General features: G+C 42.0%; 1 protein-coding gene across 2 annotated transcripts in view; it reads right to left on the reverse strand.

Annotated features, from left to right (window-relative positions):
* Positions 1–25,919, reverse strand: part of LOC120943546 (multidrug resistance-associated protein 1-like) — a 264,397-nt gene that overhangs the window by 202,200 nt on the left and 36,278 nt on the right. For both annotated transcript variants that reach the window (XM_040356912.1, XM_040356911.1), the window contains exons 3-6: positions 25,572–25,748; positions 22,115–22,240; positions 20,557–20,694; positions 7,141–7,266 (exon numbers count right to left, since the gene is read on the reverse strand). In XM_040356912.1, coding sequence (XP_040212846.1) covers positions 7,141–7,266; positions 20,557–20,694; positions 22,115–22,240; positions 25,572–25,748 — 567 coding nt within the window. The remainder of the gene's footprint in view (positions 1–7,140; positions 7,267–20,556; positions 20,695–22,114; positions 22,241–25,571; positions 25,749–25,919) is intronic.

Here is a 25,919-nt window from a genome sequence, read left to right on the forward strand (position 1 = left end):
CTTTCTTCCATGTTCGCTGGCTCTGGTCCTGTAAATGGCTGAGCCATGATGTTGTAACTCCTGCACATGCACATGGGAGTCATGGTTTACAGAGCTCTGATGGAACGGCACGGGTAGGCCGTCGCTTTAGAGCGCATGCGCTGAAAATGTCACTGGCTACATCCAGTGTGAATATCTCCTAAACATCGGAAGTTTAGGAGATAGTTACTGTGTCTACAGATAAGCCTTATTATAGGCTTACCTTTGGTTCAAAAGCGGAGTTTACTACCACTTTAAAAAAACATTAAAGGGTTCGTAATTCCTATCAATGGAATTCTCTTATTTTCTTCCTTTTGGTCTATTAAAGGTTAAAGCATGCAGTGATAAGTTATTCTGGTATTCTTCTATAAATTCTGTTGATACTGGTCTAAAAATATTGCACTGCAAATCAGATGGAAAACAACACAGAGATGACAGAAAAAGGTTTGAAGATATCTCTTGAACCTGGACCTGACACAGCACAGGGAGAAAAACCGTGAGAAGAAGCAGAGGGAAAAGAACCGGAGGAAGAAGACACATAGCTACGATGGGGCACATTCTTCATTTTTAATAAAGGACTTTGCAAAAACCATCTCTTGTTTTTTATAACACTACACGTCTTCTTTTTTTTGGTGAATGGGTAGGGGTACAATGTACCCCATACTCATTCACATGGGGAGGGGAGTGATCTGGGGCCCCCCTTGTTAAAGGGGCCTTTCAGATTATGATAAGCCCCCTGCATGCAGACCCACATAACCACCGCCCAGGGTTGTCGGGAAGAGGCCCTAGTCCCAATCAACATGCTCCAAAGTAAGCACCCCCCATGTTGAGAGCATGTGGCCTGGAGTGGCACAGGAGGGGGAGGGAGGATCGCTCGTCCCCACCCCTTCCTGACCTGCCAGGCTGCATGCTTGGATAAGGGTCTTGTATGGATTTTGGGGGGGGGACACCATTTTTTTGGCTTGGGGGTTCCTCTTAAAATCCATACCAGACTCTTTCTTGGTCTACCTGACATTGACTTGGTATCAAAAGAGCCCCTTAATTTTCCTTTTCTTAATAAGTGATTAAACAGTACTGACTGGCATATTCAAGGCTTAGGATATCTTTTTATATGCTTTTCCATCTTGTGATAGCTAACAAACTCATTGACTATTTATACACAACGCTAATTGTGATTTTAAAAGCCACAAAATTAACTTTTAATTGTCATTTTAACCTGTGTGTGCCACCTTCTGTGTCTGTACCAAGGCTAAACATTACAGGGTATGTAAACTTTTTATCACGGCCATTTGGGTGATTTCTGTTATCATTGTTTTAAAAGGATCCAAAATACTATGTCATAATAAATGGCTTCATGTGATTGCTATCCTTAACTAAAAGACAGTTTTTTGGCATTATCAGTCATATTTTCAATATTATTGGCAACATTTCAAAATTTCTGCCAGGGCATGCAAACGTTTAAACACAACTGTATATGCGAAAAAAACATACAAAAAACTAATTAATTTATGTCCATTGAATGATTTATCGGTCATTACATGATGGAACTATCATTTGCTCTCACGGCCGAATGTTCGTTTTTTCGAAAAATGGCTTTGAAAGATTTTTCAGCATAAGTAACCTGCCCTTGATGAGTGGGTAAGTGAAAAAAAGGATTTCACCTTGCACTTTGCCACTGCCAGTGGTCATTAGGCTACATTCACACCTGAATGTATAATTTTCAGGAAGAAAGTTGCGCGATTTTGACAGGTTAAAAGGTCCCCAATGTAAAAAGCAGAAAACGCCTGTAATCTACCAAAAAAGTAGCTCCTGTACTTGAGCGCTGGCGTTTTGCTTCAGGCGACAGAATGCTCAGATGTGAACAAGGACTATTGAAATGAATGGGATTTGTCTTGTTGGGCATTTTTAGAGCTGAGGCTTACAGTAGAAAAACGCCTAGGTGTGTGAACAGAGCCTTAAGATAGATGTAATGTACCCATCTACCTAGATGCCCGGTGAACTGAACTATTGTAACGGGGGCATATTCCTACAGAGTGTGTGTTGCAGTGTATTCCAAGTGACATACAAACTTAAATGAAAGTGACGAAAAAGGAATTCTCAAGTTTTTAATAGGGTGGAAGTGTTTTACTTACCTCTACTCATCCCAGAACAGCATACTGAAAGCTGCCTCCTTCTCTCCTCTCTGCTTCACTGTAGTATTGACTGGCTAGTTGTTGGTTAATAGTCTGCACCATCATAACAATGATGTGTTCTGGCATGAGGTCTGGTGCTGCATGAGTTTTTGAAGCAAGGTAGGTGAAAAAGAGTACTCAACCCACACTAGTAATGACAGCATCCACTACAACTCGGGGCTCTCCAATATGCAAATACTTGCTTCGTAGCAGTTGGTTTCTGAGACTGAAAATTATACTCAATAACCAATATCTCAGAGTAGAAGGTGGCCCTGCTATTAATTTTAGAAAGCACAGTTTGTATTTGTATATTGGAACACGCTGGGTCTAAGGATCCTGAGGCATTCAAAAAGATATAGGAAAAAATGTCCATGAGAATGCCTTATTTTTATTATTGTGCTGCTGCAGTACAATTTTTTTGCAGAAAAAAGTTTGCTTTAAACAGTTAAAAATTAAGTTAAAAATACACGGTCTATCTCAGGGCCGGTACAAGGCAGGGGCGGATGCCCTGGGCGGTTTGATTTGCGGGCGGGAGGGGGGTGCAGGTGAAGTGCCTGCAGTGTGCTTCACTGTACACACTAGCTGGCGCCGCTAGCTTACAGTAGTCATCTTTAACTTACTACTGTAATGTGCCGAGTGCGCTCCTGCACCCGGCACAAGCCTACACAGTCCACACCAGCCATACCTGTCAGTGCTGCCCCTTCTCTCTCCCTAGAAAGGGACTTTGTTGTCCCGTCCCAGCGGTGTGACATCACTCACGGCCGGAGGCGGAAGAGGAGGAGATAAGAGAGCTACTGCCGAAGCTGCGGGAGGAGCCGCCGAGGAGGAACCAGCAGAAGTTCAGCAACAAAGTGTGTGCATCACCAGGACTTTTTTCACCTCTGGCAGCCCTCTCATCTCCTGGCTTTTCTGTGTTAGCTCTGAGCACTCACTGCTGCTGCCCTCAAGCACAATTCTGCTCCCAGCACTGTAAGCTAGTGATTCCAGATGCAGCTTGTCCCTGCTTGCTGCTCCTACTGATAACATTGCAGCACGGAGCCGAGAAGCTCTGAAACTCCTCCTCGGCCCTGTGCTACAGCAGGCAGAGCTCTCTGTAAAGTTGTGGGGGAATATGTGCTTAGAGAGGGAACAGTGAAAGGGGGGGGGGGGTTAGCAGAGAGGAGAGCTGGGGGGGGATGTGTGCAGAGAGGGGATCTGGGGGGATTTGTACATGGAGGAAAGCTGGGGGGTATGTATGCAGAGAGGGGATCTGGAAGGATTTGTACATGGAGGAGAGCTGGGGTGGATTTGTACAGAAAGGAGAGCTGGGGGGTATGTGTGCTAAGAGAGGGGATCTGGGGGGATTTGTACATGGAGGAGAGCTGGGGGATGTGTGCAGAGAGGGGATCTGGGGTGATTTGTACATGGAGGAGAGCTGGGGTGGATTTGTACAGAAAGGAGAGCTGGGGGGTATGTGTGCAGAGAGGGGATCTGGGGGGATTTGTACATGGAGGAGCGCTGGGGGTACGTGCAGAGAGGGGATCTGGGGGATTTGTACATGGAGGAGAGCTGGGGGATGTGTACAGAGAGGGGATCTGGGGGGATTTGTACATGGGGGAGAGCTGGGGGATGTGTGCAGAGAGGGGATCTAGGGGGATTTGTACAGAAAGGAGAGCTGGGGGATGAGTACAGAGAGGAGATCTGGGGGGATTTGTACATGGAGGAGAGCTGGGGTGGATTTGTACAGAAAGGAGAGCTGGGGGGTATGTGTGCAGAGAGGGTATCTGGGGGGATTTGTACATGGAGGAGCGCTGGAGGGATGTGTGCAGAGAGGGGATCTGGGAGGGATTTGCACATGAGGGAGAGCTGGGGGGGATGTATGCAGAGAGGAGAACTGGGAAAGCGTAGAGGAGGTGGATTTGTGCAGAGAGGGAGAGGAGAACTGGGAAGGGGGAGCCCTGTGCAGAGGGGAGAGCTGCAGAAGGCAGGTTGTGCAAAGTGAGAGCTGTGGAGGGTGTGGGGGTTGTGCAGAGGTGAGAGCCATGAGGGAAGCTGGGGGTGCAGAAGTGAAACATGGGGGGTGGCAAAGGTGAGAGCTGTGGAGTAGGGTGAGCTTTAGATTGAGGTGCAGAGATAATGTGGTTGGGGGTGCAGAGGTGAGTTGTGAACTGGGGGTGTAGAAGTGAGATGTTGATGGGGAGGGGCAAAGGTGAGCTGTGGAAGAGGGGACACAGAGGTAGAATACTTGAGGGAAGGGGTTTTTTTGCTTGGGGAAGACCAGGGATGGGGGACAGTAAAGCATACAAAGTTCAGTGAGCAAGAGAATGTAATGCATGGCTGTATGTTACATATTAAAGGCCTTGGGATGGTACTACTGCATGCTGTATTCTGTACAATGGGTTTTGCATTACATACTCCTGGGCTCTGCATTCTGTATGCTGATCTGCATATAACATACGCTATATGCTGCATATACCTAAGCACAAGGGATGCTTTGCATTGAATGTAAGTACTGTCCCTTTTGCTGTTTTTTTTCTTTTTTTTTGTGCCTTGTGTGATATGCACCACATGCCTTGTGTGATATGCACCACCTGCTGCAGAATAATAATGAACTGTCTAGATCCGATTGGAGGAGGGGAGGAGGCTGAGGGGAGGTTAATTACTAATGCTACCTATTTTTAATTTCTGTAATATGCAGCATGAGGGGATTAATGTACTGCCACTGGTCACCGATGCATTAGTGGCTGACCAGTGCCAGTTAAAACTAACCCATTTGTGCTGCTTAGGGCATTAATTAACCCTGACACTGGTACAACAAATGCAGCACAAAGGGGTTAATTTACTGCTACTGGTCAATTACTAATGCATTAGTGACCAGTGGCTGTGCTAAGCATAGATCAAGTGACAGAGGAGTCATGATAAGATAAGATAATACATGGCAGGTAGTCATGCATGACATTTCTGACCCTATCCATAAGAATTATAAGAAAGAGCTTGACATGAATTTGGGGCAGGAAAGGGGGAAGGAGGAGGACATTCTCATAAAAGTTCATAGGAAAAGCCTCAGGGAAGCAAGGAGGACTGGCTTTTAGGGTACTTTGTTTAAAAGTAGTGCAAGAAAAAGAGCCCCCCCCCCCCTGTAAAATACAGGGGGTGGGGGGAATAACTTCCACTGTTAGGGGTAGCAGGAGAGAAAATGTTCCATTCTTGCAAAAGCCCTTTATAAGGGAGAAGTATGTTTTAGCAAAAGGGAAGGGTTCTGAGTAGGCAAGAAAATCTGCGGAAATCTCCAGAGAGGCACAGATAGTCACACTGGTGATGATGAACGGCGACGATAATTGGAGGGGGGGGCGCAGTTTGTCTCCTTCGCCCTGAGCACCAAATGACCTTGTCCCGGCACTGGTCTATCTTCAGAAAGGCTAGCGTTTCCAACCTGTTATTCAGCTTGGTTAGCTGGACGCCCTGCAAACTACTATTGCCATTGTCCTCATCTTCTGAAATGTCATAAATCTGAACCTTTGAAATTGCAAACCATCTTATTTATGGGTAAGATGCCACTCTGTCTCTGAGCCCACTAAAGACTAACCCACACTGGAATGTGTAGGCAGGTAGTACAGTATAACATCTTGCGACAGCAAGGCCTTGTTGATCCATGGAGTATCCTGTTGATTTGATCTGATTTCCTTAGAGGTTCAGGAAGACATTTTTCCCGATTAGAAAAAAATGAGACCATAATTGCATTCTCCTTTCCTCTGGATCTACTTTGGCCCGGATTCACATACATTGGCGCATATTTATGCCGGAGTAGCGTATCCAATATACGATACGCCGACGTAGCGCAGAGAGGCAAGCACCGAATTCACAAAGCACATGCCTCCCAAACTACGCTGGGTTCCCTCGGCGTAAGCCGTCGTAGGTGGAAGTGGGCGTGATCCATGCTAATGAGGCGTGACCCCATGCAAATGATGGGCCGAGTGCCATACAAGTACTTAAAACGAATGGCGCATGCGCCGTCTAGTGGTCTTATCCCAGTGTGCATGCTCAGAATCATGTCAGAACCGGCAGACTGAAATGGGGGGGTGGTAGTGATGGACCGGGCCAACTATGAAAAAGGCAACTGGCTGATACAAAGACAATGTAAAGTAAAGAACGATCCAAGGACCCAATAAAACGTTCCTTGGAACGATCCAAGGAAATTAAAACTTCTTCTACAAGCTTCAACCAGTGCTATGCCAGAGACGAATATAAAACACAAAACTGCTCTAACTGCTGATGAGAAAAGGTATTTAGCAGTTTATATTTACTAAAACTATTGCATTTCCATGTTTCGTGTATTGTGGGAAACCACATATAGTGAATGCAGGGTCCTTGATTGAATACCACTTTAATACTACACATCCAAACAACCCTGTAATCTGTCAAAAATTCATAAGAGTTTAACTGACCCTTCAGGTAGACCAATCTCAGGGGTGAAATCCCTTACTTCCAAACTATCTGAATTTGTAGCTAATAGTACAAAATACTCCATCATTCCTTGAAGTGGTTGTAAAGTCACTCTGTGTAATTACTAGAATCTCCTCTGTTATATGCAGCTATGTTGCACTTTAGGACGGAATAGCATAAAAAAATATATATATATACCTAGACATAGATTATATACCTATCATGCTCTGGACACCTGTAACTTTAACTGCATTTTGTGATGAATGACAGTTATGAAAAACCTTTCTTGATGGAAACACTATTGCTGTTGTCTCATTATGCAAAGGTGGGTTGTCTGGCTGCCAAATGGACCCTCTGCATTTCATAATAACTTAAAACAAGTATGCAGAAAAGGTCTTTGACTTTTCTGACCCGACAGTGTTGCTAGGTCATCCTGTCAGCTATTTTTCTTCTTTTGAACAAACTGTCTAAAAAATTCTATAGACTATGAAGCAAAGAAAACTGAGAAGTAAAAATATATGTCACATACCAACTCGCTCTTCATGGTGGAGAAGAAAGGTGGCTGATCATTGAAGAATGAGAGAATGCACTGGATCAGCACCAGCACGAAATATGACATGAAAAGCGCATAACGCATTCTGTCAATCTCTGCTGCCTGTATACATCAGAAGAGAGGACATACAGTTAGAATATATTACATTAAAAACAATAAGTGTAAAAAGTGAATAATACTGCGCTAACCCAACCCAATGGTGAAATGTGGAAAGCTGCTACATACAAATGTGACAAAGATTGTTGAATAAGGTACTGTAAATGGAAAATGTAGTGCTAAAAAGTTGAGTAAACAATATTCAAATAATCAAATGTTGCTATACACATGAATGGTAGGTCACCAAGTGTGAAAACATAACATATATAATTATAACTCATATATGGAAGATTAGTATTGTCTGGCCATCCTGGCGTCACAATCACCCTACAGACTTTGGAGCATCATGTTTGGTGGTCAGGTATGAAAAGGGATGTTTCTAGCACTGCAGGGGGAGGAGTGGCCTAACAATGGTGGAGTGAGGAGACACACGCTGAGCTGAGCTATACCTCACCTCTCCTCACTAAATACTAAATAGATTGAATGTTATACAAACCTGGAAGTTTTTTACTTGATCTAATGCAGAGCTGTAATGAGAACTTGAACCTGAAGCAGTGAAATTCGTAGGCTTTTCTTAGCCCTGGAAGCCCGGAAAACTATTGGAAATCTCTGGCAGCCTGAAAGCCCTGAAAAGTCCTGAGAAGCCCTGAGATAATTTCACCTGGTTATCATTTTTTTTTCTGACTCGTTTTGGTTGGTTCCTCACAACCGGTGAGTAGAGACAGTTCAACAGCTGAACGTGCGGCGTCCAGCGTGTGATGTGTGTGAGAAGGTGGGAGTGAACCTGAGAACAGAAGACAGGGAGCCGATACACACACACCGCTGCGCTGTGAGGAGAGGGAGAAGTCAGCTGTGTGCTGCGTGTGAGAAGCGGGGGGGGGGGAAGCGGACCCCCCCAAGACTATTGATGTGACTGTGGCTGTGAGTTAGCACCACAGGGTTGAACAAGGGACCTCGAGGCTTGGGAGAGAGACGGGAAGAGTGCGGTGAGTACAAAGTGGCTGTACATTCCTAAGCTGCCAGTAAGAGGCCAGGTAAAAAAAAAAAAAAAAAAAAGAAGTTACAAGGAAATGTGAAATGTGAAGAGGAGTAGAGGAGTCTATGAACCTTTGAACTTTTGAACTTATAAATCTAAGTAAAAGAAGACGGGCTTGAAAGGGCTGGAGGTGGGAATTCATTCCTAAGCTGTACATTCCTAAGCTGCCAGTAAGAGGCTGGTATACGGGCTGGTATATGTTCTGGAATATACGGGTGATCACATCAGGACTTTTTTTTTTACTGACTAAATAAAGTTTAAAAAAGAGACTTAAAAACCGGTGGGACTAAGCAGTATTTATCTTGCTGGCAGCAGCGGGATGAATGTAGCAAAGAAAAAAAAGGAAGCAATCCCACAGCAAAAGCAGCAACAAAATTCAACAAAAACAATACTGACCCCTCTGACACAGCCAGAGATCAAAGACTATTTCTTACGTACAAGAGCAGCAACTGCCACAGCAAGAGCCTCAGTGCTAGAGACAAGGGGGACAGAATATCCGGAGATCTCGAGAGCAGCACCCCGGATGAGCCTTACTACACCACAGGCCACGGAAGGGGGGCAAGAGCAGGAGGAGATAAATAGCTGGGAACATAAGAACATGGCGGAAAATAATATAGGTGGAATAGATTTAATGGCGATTTTACAGGCATTACCAACCAGGGATGAGATGGCGATCCTTCAGGCCCTCCCGACAAGGGATGAGATGGAAACATTGGTGACCCGACTTGAGGAGGGACATCGGAAAGAATTGCAATTAATTAGATCTGAGATGCAAGCACTCTCAGATAAAATTTCAGAAGAAGGGATACGGGTGGTGAAGTTGGAAGATCGGGTAACTGAGCTAGAGGAGATAAGGAAAAAAGAACCCCCTTATAGACCACAGAGCTCGGCTATACATTTGAAATTCGAAGAGATCGAAGACAGAAGTCGGAGATTAAATCTTCGGTTTAGAGGGATACCGGAAGAAATTGAGGGAGAATCTCTACATAGAGTTGTTCAAACAATATGCCAGCAGCTAGGGGCTGAATTAATAAAGGAACAGAAACAGATTGAATTTGATCGACTACATAGGGCCCTGGGGCCACGGCCCAGCGATCCGGCAAGACCCAGAGATGTGATAGGTCGTTTCCATCATTATGCACATAAAGAAATAATTAGTCGCAAGGCATGGGAGGCAAAGATAATAAAGTTTGAAGAAATGGCAATAAAGATTCTTCCAGACCTTTCATGGGCCACGTTACAACGGCGAGCACAATTACGCCCACTCCTGGAAAAAATTAAATCAGTAGGTGGGACCTATAGCTGGGGATACCCGATCGCATTATTTGTTAAGAAAGGGCCACTTTCATTTTTACTATCTGAACCGTTAGAGCTTCCAGAGATGTTCAAATTTTTGGGAATAGAAAAGTTGGAGGTCCCAGATTGGCTACGGCCAATGGACAGACCACGTCGGAAAGGTGGCCTACAAACAACAAAGGATCGAGAATCACAACGCAGAGGAACAGAAGAAAATTTGGAATAAATCATAGGGACTGGGCAGGGGATACTGAAAACTGTGAATCTTTTTTTTTTTTTTTTTTTTTTCTTTCTTTTCTCTTTTATCCTTCTCCAAGACAAAATAGATGAATATACAGGACTATTATGGCTCCCCCCGGTACTAAATTGACTAGATGGTTGGCCTTTCTTCTTTTTTTTTTCTTTTATATGCCTATCTTCTAGGCCATCCCCCTGCCCCCTTTTCTTTTGTTGTTTCCCTTTAATGTGGAAGTCCCCCCTCCACCACCACACTTTAAACATTCCCCAGAAGCAATTTATATAGGGGGATACGAGGAGAAAGGGAAATATGGACTGACTGTATGAACTGTATGCACCTTCATTGTGGTTCTTCTTTTTTTTTTTTTTTTTCCTCTTCCCCCCCCCCCCCCCATAATTTTATTTATATTTATACTTATAAACTGGTAATGAACCATCACCGGAATGTTTTAGTTATGATTGAAATATATGTTGATAAAATACTAATTGTCAATTGGGATATATAATAGAATATAAATTATACAGCATTATACATTAATAAATAGATCAGGATAGTCCACCCTAAACGTTAGGGATTTTAAAAAATATTTTTTTTTTTTTTTTTTTTTTTTTTTTTTTTTTTTTTTTTGCACCTGAGGGAAACACCTGATCACTAGTACCATTGTGCACATGTAAGAATACTTTTGGGGATAATTTTTTTTTTTTTTTTTTTTTTTTTTTTTGGGGGGAAGGAGGGAAGGGGGGGGAGGGTAGAAAGGGAGATCATATGCACCATTGTGCACACGTAAAAACATCTTGGGAGACTTGTTTTCTTTATTGGGGAAGGAAGGGTATGAGGGAGGGTAGAAAGGGGGATTAAGATTAGACATAAAGATAATGGGAGGGGGTGGGGTGGGGGGGGAGGAAACAAAATAGACACAGATAGGTAAATAACACGTCACATAATTCAGAGTTTAAAATGAGATCTTGCACTTAATGAGAGAACCAATAGGAATAAAGGGTGAAGCGAGCCCCCTTTTTTTTTTTTTTTTTTTTTTTTTTTTTTTTTTTTTTTAGTATAGGGGACGACTTATTAAGTTCACATATAGGGGAATAGGTAAATCACATAAGGAGGTTTAGGGTGTTCAGGACTGGAAATATGTAGAAGCTGTATTAAAAGAATGATAAAAGGAATAGAAAGGGAAGGAGGGAGGGGGAGGTGGAAGAGGAGAAGATTTTTACTAGATTGAACAAATAAGGGGTATATTCATAAATAAAGGAGTTAATATTGACATATGAATATAAGAGGAATATGAATAACAATTATGTTCTAAATGTCTGATTTCCTATTAATGCAAATATAATTTGTTAAAATATATAGGATATGAAGTGAAATTAAATATGTTAATGATGTGTGCATATAAAGGAAATAATTATGAGGAAGGGGTGATGGGGAGAGGGGATGGTGAAGGAATTTAGAGGTGGGGGAGGGATACTAGAATAGAGATTAGAAAGTGAAGGGGAGGGAAGGGGAGGGGGAAGAGGAAAGAGGGGGGAGAAGGAGGAGAGAAGGATGGAGAGAGAAAGAGGGAAAAGGGGGGAGCTACAGGGTAAATACGTTTAAAAGGGTTTAAAGAGGAATTAAATAAAGTGAGGAGAGGTAGTAGGAGCTCAGCCACTCCTGCTTTTGCAGGCTTATTCCTCCTATTTTCGGTAACTACGGGATAACAGAAGTCCCACGTAGAAGCCGTAACATAAAATCCGTACCTCCTAAGACCCCTATAGGAGGAGCCCTTTTTTTTTTTTTTTTTTTTTTTTTTTTTTTTTTTTTTTTTTTTTTTTTTTTTTTTTATAAATTTGTTTTTATTTTATATAATTTTTTTATTTATTTATTTTAATTTATTTTATTTTATTTATTTATTTATTTTTGTCCTCTCCTTCTCCGCTGTCTGCTAAAAGTGGTGTGTTAGATGGATAAAATAAGGGTTACTTCCCTAAATGTAAGAGGACTTAATATCCCCGAAAAACGTAAAATATTAATAAATGAACTAAAATCGCTCAAAACGGACATAGGATTTATTCAGGAAACACACTTTAAAGATGGGGTATATACATATCTTCAAAATAGGAATTTCCCTAATGTATACCAGGCCTCTAACCAGGAAGCCAAAAGCAAAGGGGTTGCAATTTTAATAGCAAATAGAATACCATGGTCCTTAGCCGAAAAATATGCGGATCCAGGAGGGAGATTCCTGTTTCTTAAAGGGACAATAGGGGGTGAGAAGGTAACATTAGCCACCATCTATGCACCGAATATACATCAAGATAGTTTCTTAGTAAAGGTGATCACTAAATTGATGAATTTTAAAGAGGGTAAATTGATTTGTGGTGGGGATCTGAATATATCTTTAAACCCAAAGGAAGATACCTCAGTAGGGGTGTCGTCGGTACCAAATGGAATTAGGAAACGAATCATACAAAAACTACATGAATTTCAGTTGGTAGATGGATGGCGTATATTACACGCAGGAGAGAAAGACTATACATATTTTTCAACCCCACATCAAATATATTCAAGAATAGATCTCTTTCTGATACCTCATCAGTGTTTACACTTAATAAAGGACATTTCAATTGGGAATATAACTTGGACAGATCACGCCCCGGTAACAATGGAAATAACATGGGGAGAGGGAACTCAGACGTCAGAGCGGAGGTGGAAATTAAATGAGAGCCTACTACAGAATCCTGATATAATTGAAGATGTAAAAAAAGAAATAACATGGTATTTCCAGACAAATGATAATGAAGAAAGTGATCCGGGTATAGTTTGGGAAGCCCATAAATCAGTGATTCGAGGGGTTTTAATTAAACATGGTTCCCGAGTTAAGAAAGCTAGAGAAAAACAAATAAAAGAATTATTAGAAAAGATACAGAGATTGGAGATACAACATAAAAAAAAGACAGAAATGGGTATAGGAATTGAATTAACACATTTAAGAAGACAGGTAGCGGATCTCCTTAGATATAAGGCTGAAGCGGTTTTACAATATGCAGAGAAGATGACATACGATTCAGGTGATAAATGTGGGAAGTTACTAGCAAAAAAATTGAAAAAATTACAGTCACGGTCATATATCCCATTTATTAAAACCAAAGAAGATAAAAAACTCCACCTTTCAAAAGAAATAGCACAAGAATTTAGGAAATACTACGCCGCGTTATATAACCTTCAAGGGAAGGAGAACCCCTCTGGGGCTGTGGAGAAATATATATCCTCAGCAGGTCTGACTAGATTAACACCTCCAGAGCGAAGGGATTTGGGAAAACCAATTACTCTGGAGGAAGTACAATCAATAATGAAAACAATAAAGCATGGTAAAGCCCCAGGCCCAGATGGGTTCACCATACAATATTATAAAAGCTTTAGTACACTATTAGGGACCCATATGACTAAATTGTTTAATACAGTAGGACAAATAAGAATGTTACCCCCGGAGACGTTACTAGCACATATTACGATTATCCCAAAAGAAGGGAAGGATCCAGGGGCATGCACTAGTTATAGACCAATATCATTAATAAATGTAGATATTAAAATTCTGACAAAGATCTTGGCATCACGTATACAGCCCTATCTATCTAAACTGGTACATTTGGATCAGGTCGGGTTCATCCCAAATAGAGAAGCAAGGGATAGTACTATTAAAGTGTTAAACTTAATAAACCAAGTAAAAGAAAAGAAGATATCGAGTGTTTTCTTGAACTCAGATGCAGAGAAGGCATTCGATCGAGTGAATTGGGAATTTATGTTGGGAACAGTAAAACAAATGGGATTAGGAGAGCGGATGGCTCAGTGGATAGAGGGGGTGTATGCGGGACCCAGAGCTTTGGTAAAAGTGAATGGGGTGTACTCTGAGCCTCTAGCAATCACAAATGGTACTAGGCAGGGCTGCCCCCTGTCGCCTTTATTATTTGCATTGACATTAGAACCATTATTAAACAAGATTCGACAGAATAGAGATATAGTGGGTATTCAATTGGGAGGGAGGGAACATAAAGTATCGGCTTACGCAGATGACATGCTCTTCTCCCTAACAAAACCACAGATATCCCTTCCAAATTTAATGAAAGAAGTAGAACTCTACGGGAGGATGTCAAACTTTAAAATAAATTATAATAAATCTGAAGCAATGGGGGTCGCTCTGCCAGGGTCGATTAAGAATGGTTTGGAATTTAGTTTTAAGTTTAAGTGGACGACGAGGGCATTGAATTACTTGGGCACTCAAATGCCACCAGATTTAAAGGATACTTTTGAACTAAATTTTAAACCATTATTGGGTACAATTAGAACAATGTTAGATGGATGGAGTAGAGGGATGCACTCTTGGTTTGGGAGATCTAATATTTTGAAAATGAGTGTAGTGCCAAAGTTTTTATATCTTTTTCAAGCTCTACCAATTCAGATCCCCATGTCGTACTTCAATCAAATTCGGGCATTATTTACAAAATTTATATGGGGGAGTAAAAGGCCCAGGATCGGTAGGAAATTATTGATCCTACCCAAGAAGGTGGGAGGGATATCAGCACCGGATATGTTAAAGTACTATCACGCAGTCCAGTTGGGAAGGATAGCAGATTGGAGTAGACATGGGGATTATAAATTGTGGATCACTATAGAGCAACAAATGTGCCCAGTACCGTTAGATAGGGCAATATGGTGCTATTCTGCGTTACCCCTTACAGTTAAAACTCACCCAACGATAGGACCAACTTTATGGATTGGAAATAAAATATGTCATAATCCGAATTTCTCAACGAATAATTCCCCCCTCTACCCAATAATAGGAAATCCAGAATTCCAGCCTGGTTTGGAATCCCATATACTCAAGAAATTAAAAGAAAAGGGTAGATTTCAAGCCTCCCACTTTCTGGGTGAAAGGGGGTGGATGACAATAGGAGAAATAGCACAAAGGGGAGGGAGCGGTGAGATACCGATATGGCAAGCGCGACAGGTACGACACTTTCTGGAGACTCTGGATGGTGCAGAAAAGTATAAACGGGCACTCACAAAGTTTGAGGAGTACTGTGGAGGAAAGGAACCACTAGCCCATATGGTCTCTAAAATGTATATATTATTGACTGCACCACCAGAAGACTTTAGAATGTCGAGCCTAGTAAAATGGGAGAGAGATTTAGGCCAAGTTTTTTCCCCAATACAAAGCCAAAATATTATAAATTTAGCATTAAATTCTTCAAGATGCACGAAAATACAAGAATTAAATTATAAAATATTAACAAGATGGTACTATACGCCAGCGCGTTTAAACACATTTTTTCCTGAAATGTCAGATAGATGTTGGAGAGGCTGTGGGGAGAAAGGGACAATGCTACATACATTTTGGGGATGTCCAATAATACAACAATTCTGGGAAACAGTACGGAGAATTACACAAGAATTTACGGAATATCATATTCCAGATGACCCATCGTTTTTTCTACTACATCATGCTGAAATATATCCGGTGAGATATAAGGGATCAATGATGTGTCATTTGATAAATGCGGCGAAAAGTTGCATTGCAACAAAATGGAAAGACCCCGAGGCACCTCCAATATCTATGTGGCTGAAAAAAGTAAGGAAAATAGGGATAATGGAGAAACTCCTCCCAAAAACAATAGATAAGAAACAGCAAATTAAAATGATATGGGCACCTTGGGAATTATTTTTACAGTCGGAGGAAGGTAAAAAGCTAATAGGAGAATAAGATAAAGGGTAGTAGATGGAAGAAAGAAGGAAAATAGGAGAGAGAACATTTTGCGCACGGTTGGAGGACAGCGGAGGAGGGGAGGGGTGTATTGTATTGTCTTATTAAGAATTTTTTTTTTTTTTTTTTTCTCTTCTCTTCTCCTAATTCTTCTCTCCGGCCTGAGGATAGACGGCTGGAGGAGGGGAATGGGGGAAGAAGGGGGTCTAGAGGTAGGGATAAGGGGGGAGGGAAAGGGGGGATAAAATGAGGAAGGAAGTGCTGCGGGAATAAGGAGGGAATTAGTACTTTAGATAAAGAATAAATGGATATTTAGTGGGAGATGGAATACTCGGGTAGTCTGAAATTTAGTTTAGAAGTAGAAAGTATTTGGTCTATTATAGAGGAATGGATTGAAACTAGTAGTGATACAGATATTATGAATAGTAAATAGAGTTGAAGAGAGAGAATAAATATAATTTCCATACATATGTTGATGTATAGGACTATGCTTAGTCCTCTTCTTATGTTTCCTGTATCACTTTCTTGCTTTTTTTTCTTGGAAAAGAAACGAAATAAAGAGGAAAATTGAAAAGGAAGATTATGGGAAATGTCCAAATGAATGAACCAATCCGTGTAGTGAACACATAAAGTCAAGTATAAAATAGTTGTTGCTCAGAAGTAAAGCTCAGTGATATAGTGAACACGTGGAAACATTGAGGTGTTGTATCTTCAATCAAAATAATGGGGTATGTACTCTTACCAGAGATGGTGGACTTGAATGTCGTATGACATAGGCCCTTGTTGAACTCTATGTAGACTAAACGCGTCAGGCTTGGCTTATTGCTCTCTATATTGCTCCTTTTTACTTTTGTGATCACAAATTTGTATTACTACGGATGCCAATCATTTTTTATTCAATAAAACCTATCCTTTTTGATCTATACCATGTGAAGCCCTTTTTTTTCCTCTTTACATCTTCCTCGATGAGAGTTTTTTTTTGGTCCTTCTATTCGGCTGTTTCAACTTGGTTTCTCAACTTTATGGTCACCTACAAGACCCCTGGAAGCTGCTCCTGGAAACGCCTGGGTTGCCATGATCGTTGTGGAAGACTGCCCATCTTGGCTTTCTCTGCTTGATTGACTAGTTGTCATCAACATTCGAGTCCAACATCTCTGGTAAGAGTACATATCCCATTATTTTGATTGAAGATACAACACCTCAATGTTTCCACATGTTCACTATATCACTGTGCTTCACTTCTGAGAAACAACTATTTTTATACTGGGTTTTTATATTTGTTCACTACACGGACTGGTTCATTAATTTGGACATTTCCCATAATCTTCCATATATGAGTTATATTTATATATGTTATGCTTTCACACTTTGTGACCCACCATTCATGTGTATAGCAACATTTAATTATTTGAATATTGCTTGCTCAACTTTTTAGTGCTACATTTTCCATATACCTTATTAAAGAAAATAACCTGTCAGGTTATAGCAAGGTGGGCTCATAATCATAAGCCATTCAGAAAAAGACCCTGTAGCAGAACAGAGCCTTTATAACACATAAGATATGTACATGTCATCCCTTCCAACCTTAAAATAAGGGGTTTATTTCTCATTTAAGAGAACCCATGAAAACAATAAATTTATGGACCAAGAACTATGCATCCAGAGGCACGGGATATAGGCTTTATCTGATAAACCAGGAGTTTGGGATACATCAAGGTGCTTCACAAATGTTTCAGTGGTGGCCCCACCTACTATCTTTAAATCAGGAATACATTACATTTAGATAAAAAAAGATCCTGTTGAATCAAAACTTTGACCTAAATAAATATATGAATTGATTTAATAGCTGTACTCACTCTCATTGTGTCCTTTGCAAATATAGCTAAAGAGGAGTTCCACCCAAATTTGAACTTCCTCTTATCCCACTCCTCACCCCCTTACATGCCACATTTGGCATGTATTTTTTTTTGGGGGGGAGTGGGGGCTTCAGGAAGAGTGGGACTTCCTGTTCCACTTCCTCCTTCCTTTAGGCGACTAAGCTTAATCGCCTACAGGAAGGGGCTGCTGTAGGCGATCGCCTAGGACACGTCACAGGTCCTAGGCGATCTCCTGGCCAATTACACGGCGCAGCGCCGCGCCGCGCCGCTTGCGGGGAGGGGGGGAGAGGAGCGGAGCCCCGGCCGGCGCGTCGCTGGAGCGCTGGAGCAGGTAAGTGTCTGTTTATTAAAAGCCAGCAGCTACACTTTTTGTAGCTGCTGACTTTTAATAAACATACAAATTGGCTGGAACACCCCTTTAACTTCAAACTTAAAGTGTTAGACATGTTACTGCGTTGGATTTTACAGATAATGTGATTACATTCATTTTGTATCTACAGAAAGCACCTGTTTCACAGTTATCTAAGTGTGAGCGCTCACCACGAGTTAGTGAGTTTAATATGAAAGTCAAGGGGGGCATCCCAGGTTGCTTGATAATCAAAGCTGCTGCTATGGAAATGCAGGATGTTGATTCATTGCACACAGGTGCCAGAACTACCTGTCGTTTAAAAGTATTCCTCATAAACTTGAAGTTGGTTCTACCAAAACAACAAGATGCTGGGCATGTGTGCAAAGGGGGGCACCATCCACAGAACTCATTATTAACCAACAACATTCAATGTAAGGAAGTCAGTGAGTTGGGCCCTGATCCAGGTTACACATTAACAGGAGGTAATTGCCAGAGAAAGTAGGAAGGAACACACCCAACAAAATTGCAGGAAACTGACAAACCTTGGATGGTTTTCCCAAGAAAAAAAAAACCTGGTCCTAGTAAATAAAAATAAGTGCCTATACTATGTAAAATCCAGTAATACACTGTTTCACCCTGCTCTGCACATGCTCAGTTGCTCTTTATTTTTAGGCACTGACAAATTTGTAGAGGACTATCTGTTGACAGCCTTAAAGCGGAATTAAACCCTCCTATCCTTTACAGCCAAGGAAGCTGCGTCTGTTGAATCTGCAACTACCATGGTGCTGCACATGCAGGGGCAGACTGACAACTCATGGGGCCCCCGGGCAATAGGATATTATGGGGCCCCCGGGCAATAGGAGATTATGGGGCCCCCATGCAATAGGAGAATATAGGGCCCCGGAAATAGGAGAATATGGGGCCCCCAGGCAATAGGAGATTATGGGGCCCCCAGGCAATAGGAGATTAGGGGGCCCCCAGGCAATAGGAGATTATGGGGCCACACAGTATACACACACACATACAGTATGCATACACAGTATACACACACACACACATACAGTATGCATACACAGTATACACACACAGTATACATACACATAAAATACACATACACACACTGAAAAGGTACTGGAGAGGCGGGGCAGCTATAATCTTGGGATTTTTAGACCAAAAGGATGACGGTAAGGGACATTTTAGGGAAAGATGTAAAAAAAACACAGATTTTACATACTGTCCCTGGTATCACTGAGGCTGGCAACCCTGATGGGCCCCCCATAGTGGCATGGGGCCCTCGGGCAGTGCACGAATGGTCAGTCTGCCCCTGTGCACATGTGATCAGTTATGACACCAGCCATTTTATGGTTTGACAGTTTGGTTGAGGAGGCAAGCAAATGTGACAGTTAGCAATCCCAGCATTCCAGGAATATAGCAGTTTTTTTTAAAGCATTAAATCGATGGGTTTAGTTTTGCTTTATGAATTACTGCTGCTCAGGGGCTCTGGGCTTCAGCAAAATGGCAGCCTCCAGCAAGAAGAAACTGGAGCAATGCTGGGGGGCAATTTACAGCACATGCTATTTTTGTTAGCATAATTATTAATGTGGAATGTATGTTCCTTGCTAAAGAACATTGGGCCAGATTCACAGAAGAGATATGACGGCGTATCTCCTGATACACCGTCGTATCTCTTGTCGTATCTATGCGGCTGATTCATACAATCAGGTTCCGCCTAGATAGCCCTAAGATCCGACAGGTGTAATTGACTTACACCGTCGGATCTTAGGATGCAATACTTCGGCCGCCGCTGGGTGGAGTTTGCGTCGTTTTTCAGCGTCGGGTATGCAAATTAGGTTTTACGGCGATCCACAAAGGTTTTCGCGTTCGTTACGTTGTCGCAAGTCTTTTTTTTTCGTCGCAAAGTTAGTCATGTTTTTTCATGCCTTAACTTTACACAGCCCATGTTAAAGTATGGCCGTCGTTCCCGCGTCGAATTCCAATTTTTTTTTTTCCGGCGTAAGTACGTTACGCACGTCGCGATTCACAAACACGTCGGGCCGCCGTAATTTCGCGCAAAGCACGCCGGGAAAATTGTGAACGAAGCATGCGCAGAACGTCCGGCGCGGGAGCGCGCCTAATTTAAATGGAACACGCCCCATTTGAATTGGGCGGGCTTGCGCCGGATGGCTTTACGTTACACCGCCGCAAGTTTACAGGTAAGTGCTTTGAGGATCAGACACTTACGCTAAAAACTTGCGGCGGTGTAACGTAAAGACGATACGTTACGCCGCCGGAGTTTTTTGTGAATCTGGCCCATTGTTCTTTATCAAGTTGTTATGGGTAAACTTCCGCCTTAACCACTTTTTGGTTGTTCAGTAAAAGCTTATTTAAAACTTCTGTTCCATTGTTTAAACGTTAAAGTGATGTAAAAGACTTTGTTTTTTTTTTGTTTAAAAATAACCAATATGTTATACTTACCTGCTCTGTGCAGTGGTTTTGCACAGAGCAGCCCAGAACCTCCTCTTCTCAGGTCCCCCATCGGCACTCCTGGCCCCTCCCTCCTGCCGAGTGTAAGCAGCTTGCTATAAGGGCACCCAAGCTGCTGCTCTGTGTCTATTCTGCTGCTCTGTGTGTCCATAGAATGCAATATAATAAAAACTTCTGCCCTTAGAACCACTTTATTTCACATACTAAATACTTCCTCTAAATACTCTAAAGTTCTTCTGCCAGAATTCAAATGACTAATTTATAATTTACCTGTGAAATAGCAGTTGTAATCTTAGTTCGAAGTTGGAATACTGAACATATTAGAACCAAGATCCAGAACACCAACAGGAGAGCTGATGACTGCACGCCTTTCATTCTCTCATACTGAATAAGACTTGCAGCAAGAAGCTGTTATTGCAAAAAGAAAGAAATGTGAATACACTTTGGTAATGCAAGAATGCATGTTATACAAGTATACATTTTTGAACACAGATCCAATGCTATGAAATCATCTGCCAGGAGACCAACACTTTTGGGTATGCCGATCCACTGCAGATCGCACCACCACTGCTGCTGACCACCATGCAATACAGAATATAGTAGTAATGTGAAAATGAGTGCTGCAGGTGACCCAGAAGATTGACCATCCTGGAAAGTGTTGGTCTTGGAGCTTTTTCACATATGCAATACCCTGTGTTTAAACTGCATTTGAGCAGTGTTTTTAAAGCCTCGTAACCTCCCCTCAATGCCTGCCATGAATATTACAATGTTAACCACACAGTGCAGTATACACATGTGCAATAGCGGTGTGTTAAAAATTAAGTAGCATGTCAATTTCAGGGGAAATTTCCACTTATCAGCCGCCTCCACTAATTTCAATGGTAGTGCTCCGTAACGGTGCCTTAACCGCGTTCATAGTGTTAATGGGAGTTTATTTTCTGTAGTGCAGGGTTGTGTCAAAGTTTCAGGCCCAAGGCTATCATTTTGGTTTAAGCCCGAGTATATAGTGCAGGGATATGCAATTAGCGGACCTCCAGCTGTTGCCAAACTACAAGTCCCATGAGGCATAGCGAGACTCTGACAGCATCAAGTATGACACCCAGAGGCAGAGGCATGATGGGACTTGTAGTTTGGCAACAGCTGGAGGTCCGCTAATTGCTTATCCCTGATATAGTGAGTCACTACCTGGAAAAAAAATGTGTAGGATGATGTTTGGGCTTTTTTAGATGTCTCCAATTGCAAGCTTTTTTCAGCTCAGTAATGTACCAGAGAATGAAGCCTCAATTAGGATGCTAATAATTCAGCAACAGTAGCACACTATGTATATCCTCACGGGTTCAGTTTATGGAAGCCTTGGTTACAAACTGATGAAAGATTGGCTAATAAGGGTCAGGCTCCAAAAATTTGCAAAGAGGGATGGGTAATTACTCCCAGAAAAGAAAGGGGGTGCACAATACTTACAAAACCACAATCAGGCAACTTTATAACCCTAAGCCCAGGTTCACACTGCTGCGGGAATGAAATTGTGCGAGTTCAGCTGAACGCCCACAATTTCATTCCTGCATGTCATTCTGACGATTTCAGAGACATCTGTGCGGTTTCCTGCACAAAATTCTATTGCAATTGCACCTGAAATCGCCAGAAGTAATACAGAAACTACTTTTGGGAATTGGTGCGGCGCCGATTCGGATGGTCCAATTGCTGGCAATGGCATGCGTTTTGACATCTAATTGCATGCCAAATCGCATTAATGTGAACCAGGGCTAATTCTTACAAACATGACAAGTATGAAGAAAACCTAATGAATTCAAAGTGTGCTTTGCATTACCATTGTGGCTCCAACAATTAGTGGACTGATAAGGAGCACTGGCGGTTCTGGAAAATTATGTGTCATCTTCCACACAGTGTAGAAAAGGTCTGTATAACAGATTAATGCCAGCAACGCAGCAAGACACTAAAAGAAAATAAACAAGAAATATTAACCAAAAAAGTAAGGTTTCAAGTATTGTTAACAAGGTCACCAATAAGAACAGTACAAATCCAACTAGACAGAAAATATAAATGCAGAATCATTTATAGCAGTGGTTCTCAACCTTCTAGTGCCGTGACCCCTTGATAAATTTTCCCAAATTGTGGGGACCCCTAACAGTAAAATTATTTTTGTAGCGTGGGTTGTCAGCACCCAAGGAAAGACAAGTAATTTGCACCCCTAACCCATGGATACTTAGCGCTCCCTGAGTCCCTTCCACCCCTTACGGTACTCACTGTGTCTCCGCAGCAGTGACACCTATGCCAAAATCAGGAGATAGGGTCTCCTCCAGCCCCTCCCACTTCACATTCATCACCAGCCAGCTGACATCTAGTCTCTGCCCCCCAGTCACGCCGTGAACTGAATGGGTGGCTGCAAAGAGGTTGAGTGGGCCACTGCAAGCTCCAGGGACAGCCCTGATGGGTAGCCATGAAAAGGCTGGGAGAGCAGTGCAGGATTCAGGAACAGCCCAGGATTCGGTGACCCCTGGCAAATTGTCATTCGACCCCCAAAGGGGTCCCGACCCCCAGGTTGAGAACCACTGATTTATAGTCTTATTGGCATTATGCATCTTCTATTATTCTGTTTCCTTATCCATGAAGCAGAAAATGTGTTCTAATCACTGCCAAACCATGTGGGATGCATACCCCTGAGAGATATGTTCATGTAAAGATTGTTTTTATATTTGCATTAAACCCAGGAGAGTGCCCAAGCAGAGAGCTGCAGGTTGGCTCCATTCAAAGCCTGATCATTCTAATAACAGCCATGTTTACAAGTTCATTGCCCTACATTGATTTTAGAAACCGAGAACTCTGTTTTATGAACACAAATAAAAGGCAAGCATACATATTTTGTTTTATTGCCTAAAGGTAAATGGATTTAGTGGCAGGAAGAATAAGCTTTGTCCTTGACAGTTTCTAGTAAATCAACGGTTTGATTTATTTTACACAGCTGTCACAGGCAATAATAGCCAGGGAGCCATCAGGCTGCAGAAGAAAAGAACACCGCAGTACATTATAGATTAGATCAAGGCCTTCCTTTATTTGAACTTAAACCAAAAGGTTATATTTTCTACCACTTACAGGTGAAACTCGAAAAATTTGAATATCGTGCAAAAGTTCATTTATTTCACTAATGCAACTTAATAGGTGAAACTAATATATGAGATAGACTCATTACATGCAAAGCAAGATAGTTCAAGCCGTGATTTGTCATAATTGTGGTGATTATGGCTTACAGCTCATGAAAACCCCAAATCCACAATCTCAGAAAATCTGAATATTACATGCAATCAATAAAACAAGGATTGTACATAGAACAATATCGGACCTCTGAAAAGTAGAAGCATGCATATGTACTCAGTATTTGGTTTGGGCCCCTTTTGCAGCAATTACTGCCTCAATGCAGCGTGGCATGGAGGCTATCAGCCTGTGGCACTGCTGAAGTGTTATGGAAGACCAGGACGCTTCAATAGCGGCATTCAGCTCTTCTGCATTGTTTTGTCTCATATCTTTCTCTTGGCAATACCCCAGAGATTCTCTATGACAGGGATATGCAATTAGCGGACCTCCAGCTGTTGCAGAACTACAAGTCCCGAGTTGAGAAACATAACTTTAGAACACAGTGGGGGTTATTTACTAAAGTACACTTGAAATTGCACTGAAAGTGCAGCACTTGAAGTCGCTGTAAATCTGATGGGTAGATCTGAAATGAGCGGAAGCTCTGCTGATTTTTATTATCCAGTCATTTGCAAGCTAAAATGCTGTTTTTTATTTTCCTTGCATGTCCCCCTCAGATCTACAGCAACTGGACTTTCAGTGCAATTTCAAGTGCACTTGTAGTGCAAAGTGGATTTGCCTTTCGTAAATAACCCCCAGTGTGCTAACTCAGCATCTACAAATTTGTCTTTCTAACTTTTAGCGCTAGCACAATGAAGATAGGATATAAAAAGTATTACTGGTCTATTTTTGTGCATATCAATGATGGGTGCTCTGACTAAATATTTTGAAAAAGGTGTCCCTCTAAACACCAGGGGGCAGATCCACAAAGAAATTACGCTGGCGTATCTATTGATACGCTGGCGTAATTTCAAAATTCCCGCGTTGTATCTTTTTTTTGAATCCTCAAAACAAGATACGACGGCATCGCGGCTTGATCCGACAGGCATACGTCTTCATACGCCTTCGGATCTTAGATGTAATTTTTCGGCGGCCGCTAGGTGGCGTTTCCGTCAAAATCCGCGTCGAGTATGCAAATTAGCTATTTACGGCGATCCACGAACGTACGTCGGCCCGGCACATTTTTTTCCGTCGTTTGCGTTCGGCTTTTTCCGGCGTATAGTTAAAGCTCCTGTTCTGAGGCGTATTCAATGTTAAGTATGGCCGTCCTTCCCGCGTACAATTTTGAATTTTTTGCGTCGTTTGTGTAAGTCGTTCGTGAATAGGAATTTGCGTAGAATGACGTCACCGTCGTAAGCATTGGCTGGTTCCGGTTTAATTTTTGAGCATGCGCACTGGGATACCCCCAGGGACGGCGCATGCGCAGTTTAAAAAAACGTTGTTTACGTCGGGTCACAACGTATTAGCATAAAACACGCCCCCATCACTTCCATTTGAATTCCGCGCCCTTACGCCGCAACAGATACACTACGCCGCCGTAACTTACGGCGCGGATTCGTTGTGGATTCAAACAAAACAAAAGTAAGTTACAGCGGCGTAAGCGTATCTTAGATACGATGCGCCCGGCGCAGATGTATTTGGATCTGGCCCCAGATGTTTATGATGTGTATTTTGTTGCTGTCAACTGAAAGTATAAGTTCCCTGCCATTGCATGCCCTGGCTGGTTCCAACAATGTGCAATAATGTGTCAACTTTTACGTATTATGTATGCCAAAGGAATAAAAAAACACAGCGACAGATCGGTAACCATTTTCCTTTTAAAAAAAGGTAACCTAATCAAATTTGAAGATGCACTGACTAATCGAATGGTGTAAGCAACTATAAAGTCACATGCACGTGGCGCTGCAGATTTCTCAGTTTGCTGAATAAGTACATTTTCCAGTGAAACTCTGTGCCTATAAAGTCAAAGTAGTGTAAAGCAAAGTTGAAAGGCCTCTAGGTAATAGATCTATAAAAGTAGAGTGCTTTATACATAAACACATGGTTTCGTTTATATTTGGAAAGTGATGCTGAAAAGAGAGACACTGACTTTATTACATTTCAAGAAGCTCAGAAGAATGTAATTGAAGAATACCTACAGTCTTTGCTTTACAGAGCAGTGACATCCTTATGTAACCTCGGTCATGACGTATGAGGTAGAAAACGTAGAACGGAGAAGAGATAAATAGATAAAAACAGGGTATCCAGTACAAAACTGTTTTATGAAAACACCAGGAAAAGTCTGGATTATTGGTGTTCCACGTCTGATTTACATCCTGTCAAAATAAAAACAAAGGTGTAAGAATCAAAAATCATTACATGATAAGGCTGATGACACATGTTTTTCTAGTGGTAGTGATTACCCCCCCCCCCCACACACACACATTTTGTTACAGCGAAGTGTCGCTGAGAAAATCATAATGATTTAATGATTTTCCATAGGATCG

This window comes from Rana temporaria, chromosome 6 (genome assembly GCF_905171775.1).
Source record: "Rana temporaria chromosome 6, aRanTem1.1, whole genome shotgun sequence".
In the NCBI taxonomy this organism is placed as follows: Eukaryota; Metazoa; Chordata; class Amphibia; order Anura; family Ranidae; genus Rana; species Rana temporaria.